Source organism: Penaeus chinensis, chromosome 20 (genome assembly GCF_019202785.1).
Source record: "Penaeus chinensis breed Huanghai No. 1 chromosome 20, ASM1920278v2, whole genome shotgun sequence".
Classification (NCBI taxonomy): domain Eukaryota; kingdom Metazoa; phylum Arthropoda; class Malacostraca; order Decapoda; family Penaeidae; genus Penaeus; species Penaeus chinensis.
The window spans coordinates 18,813,402-18,815,901 of NC_061838.1; the positions used below are offsets into that span (position 1 = coordinate 18,813,402).

General features: G+C 46.6%; 1 protein-coding gene across 1 annotated transcript in view; it reads right to left on the bottom strand.

The window, feature by feature from the left end:
• The window catches only part of LOC125035926, a 13,198-nt gene that overhangs the window by 956 nt on the left and 9,742 nt on the right, over positions 1 to 2,500 (bottom strand). The window contains exons 6-10 of the mRNA XM_047628238.1: positions 2,090 to 2,242; positions 1,697 to 1,861; positions 1,210 to 1,455; positions 719 to 873; positions 133 to 442 (exon numbers count right to left, since the gene is read on the bottom strand). Coding sequence (XP_047484194.1) covers positions 133 to 442; positions 719 to 873; positions 1,210 to 1,455; positions 1,697 to 1,861; positions 2,090 to 2,242 — 1,029 coding nt within the window. The remainder of the gene's footprint in view (positions 1 to 132; positions 443 to 718; positions 874 to 1,209; positions 1,456 to 1,696; positions 1,862 to 2,089; positions 2,243 to 2,500) is intronic.

The following is a 2,500-nucleotide window of genomic DNA, read 5'->3' on the forward strand; positions in this document are numbered from 1 at the left end:
CTAACAAGCGGAAAATTGTATGCACATAATCGACCTTCTAATCCATCTCACAGAATCAAAGTTAATAAACCATTAATATTGATAACCAATATTTTTTCAGTCAGACCCCCCATCGAGTATGCATCCAAATACCTTCAAATCCGGGTTCACCGACTGCGCCATCAGGTTCCCAATCAAGGGCCCCACGCCGAGCACGTTGAGGCTGGAGTGCCTCAGTTCCTTGATGGTCTCGATGCTGTTTGGTTGCCTCGTTACGGTGAGAAAGGCGGTTAGATTACTGCTGTAGCCGGTGGTTAGGATGATGGCGTACACCCACATGAACGACACCAGGACCTGGGTGCTTGGGTTACGCGGGAGAACCGTCTGGGATTCTCGGAAATGAATGCCCACCATGTATAGGCACGAGTAGATAAAGGAGTGTCTTCCTAAGGGGTCGTGTCCACTGCAACAGTTATATACACATTTTGTCTGACAGAATACTCGTTATTATCAGCTGCTATTCTTATAAATCTTAAAATACTGTCCAGTATTCATATTTACTTATGTTGTCGTTATTATAAAGAGTTATGCTTACCATATTATTCTCAATCTTATCCCACTCGTAGCAAAGCTTCTTCTAAATTAGCATGGTTATTTTCACATCTTAAAGAAACTTCATCTGTACATGTAAACTAAGCTTTCCAGTGTTTCCGAATTCTCCTGTGTGGCTTTCACTCACCTCGGACCCGTGGAAGCGCGAGCGAAGAGGTAGAGGACGGGGCCCGTGAGAAGCAGCCCGCCAAGGATAGCAAACCACGTGATCATATGGAAGGGAAAGCCCAAATTTTGCCAGCGAGGGAGAGGCGGGTCCAGACGAACCAAGTAACAGCTCCTCTGCGAAGGGATATAATTCCTCATATCTCTCTCTCTCTCACTCTCTCTCTCTCTCTCTCTCTCTCTCTCTCTCTCTCTCTCTCTCTCTCTCTCTCTCTCTCTCTCTCTCTCTCTCTCTCGCTCTCTCTCTCTCTCTCTCTCTCTCTCTCCGTGACCTTGTCAGAGGGTTTCTATTGATAAAACTTAATTTCATACTTATTTAAGTTTTACGAAGGAATTTACAATCTTTGTTCATTGGTCAAAAGTGTATATATCATGAATTATCCGGAGAACAAAAATAACACCAGTAACAACAACAACAACAACAACAAAAGCAACAATATCAGTAATACGAACATCAGCATCATAAGGGTCGCTGTAGTGCTCAAAATCGAAGCGTCCGAGATGGGACGTGATGTACCTGTTAGAGATGGCCAAGTCGCTCTCCCCGCGCCCCAGCATCCCCACCTGGCCGTTCCACGTGTCGTTGGCCACCTTCTCGCCCCACATCTCCCCTGAGAAGGAAGGCACTGGTATACTGTCTGTCAGGAAAGGGAAAGCTGGCAACAACCTGAGCTCTGGAGTACTCGACTCGCCATATCTCTTTTGAGAAAAATAAGAGGTATCTAAGGCAGTACATTGCAACTAAAAATAGTATTATGTATAAGGTTTAAGAATACAATAATGAAAATGTTATTTTCTTTTGTTTCCGGAACGGAGTACTCCATAGCCCAGGGTGAGCTGCCTTTATTTTTGTATTTCTTCTCAGCACTGTAATAAAGATGAACACAATGTCCTAACGACAGTGATCGTGAATTTGATGATACAGCAGAGCCATCCCCACCAGCACGGCGTCCCTCTCACCCGGAGGCGGCCACTGGTAGCTGACGGTGAAGTTGAAGAAGCGGGCCAGCAGCAGCACGAGCTCCACCTCTTGGCCGAAGATGAACAGCGAGCCGTCGGGCCTCCGGTGGTAGGCGATGCTGGGCGGGATCTCGAACTGCACGACCTGGGGGATTCATACCTATATATTCGTATCTAAATATCTATAAATCTATCTATCTTTCAAGTAACTAATGTATCTGTCTTTACACGATACAATTTATTCAATATGACGCGATATATCCCGCCCTCCTTCACCATCCACCTAGATTTAGCCCTAAACCTAAATATCGTTCTTACATATCATCACCACAGCAATTTATATAACAATAAAAAGCAAACCAGAATAACTTGCGTTCAAGACGGCCTGGCGCAAGTTCGAGATCTTATCCGGGAAGATGGCGGCATCAAGCGACCGCCTCTGTTGCAGCCACGTGTTGACGCATGCAACACCCTCGCCCCAGTACAGCTGATTCATGCACAGGCTGTACTCCCCCTCGCGCCCGGTCTGAGGGGGGGGGGGGGGGTGCCAAGAGGTCTTCAGGACTTTTCGTAAGGATTGATCTTTTTCTCTCTTGGTCATCTCTCTCACTCTGTCTCTCTGTCTTTCTCTCGATTTTTCTCTTTCTCTTTGTTGTACTCGCTCTCCCGCCATCTCCCCTCCCCCCCTCTCTCTCTCTCTCTTTCTCTCTCTCTCTCTCTCTCTCTCTCTCTCTCTCTCTCTCTCTCTCTCTCTCTCTCTCTCTCTCTCTCTCTCTCTGTGTGT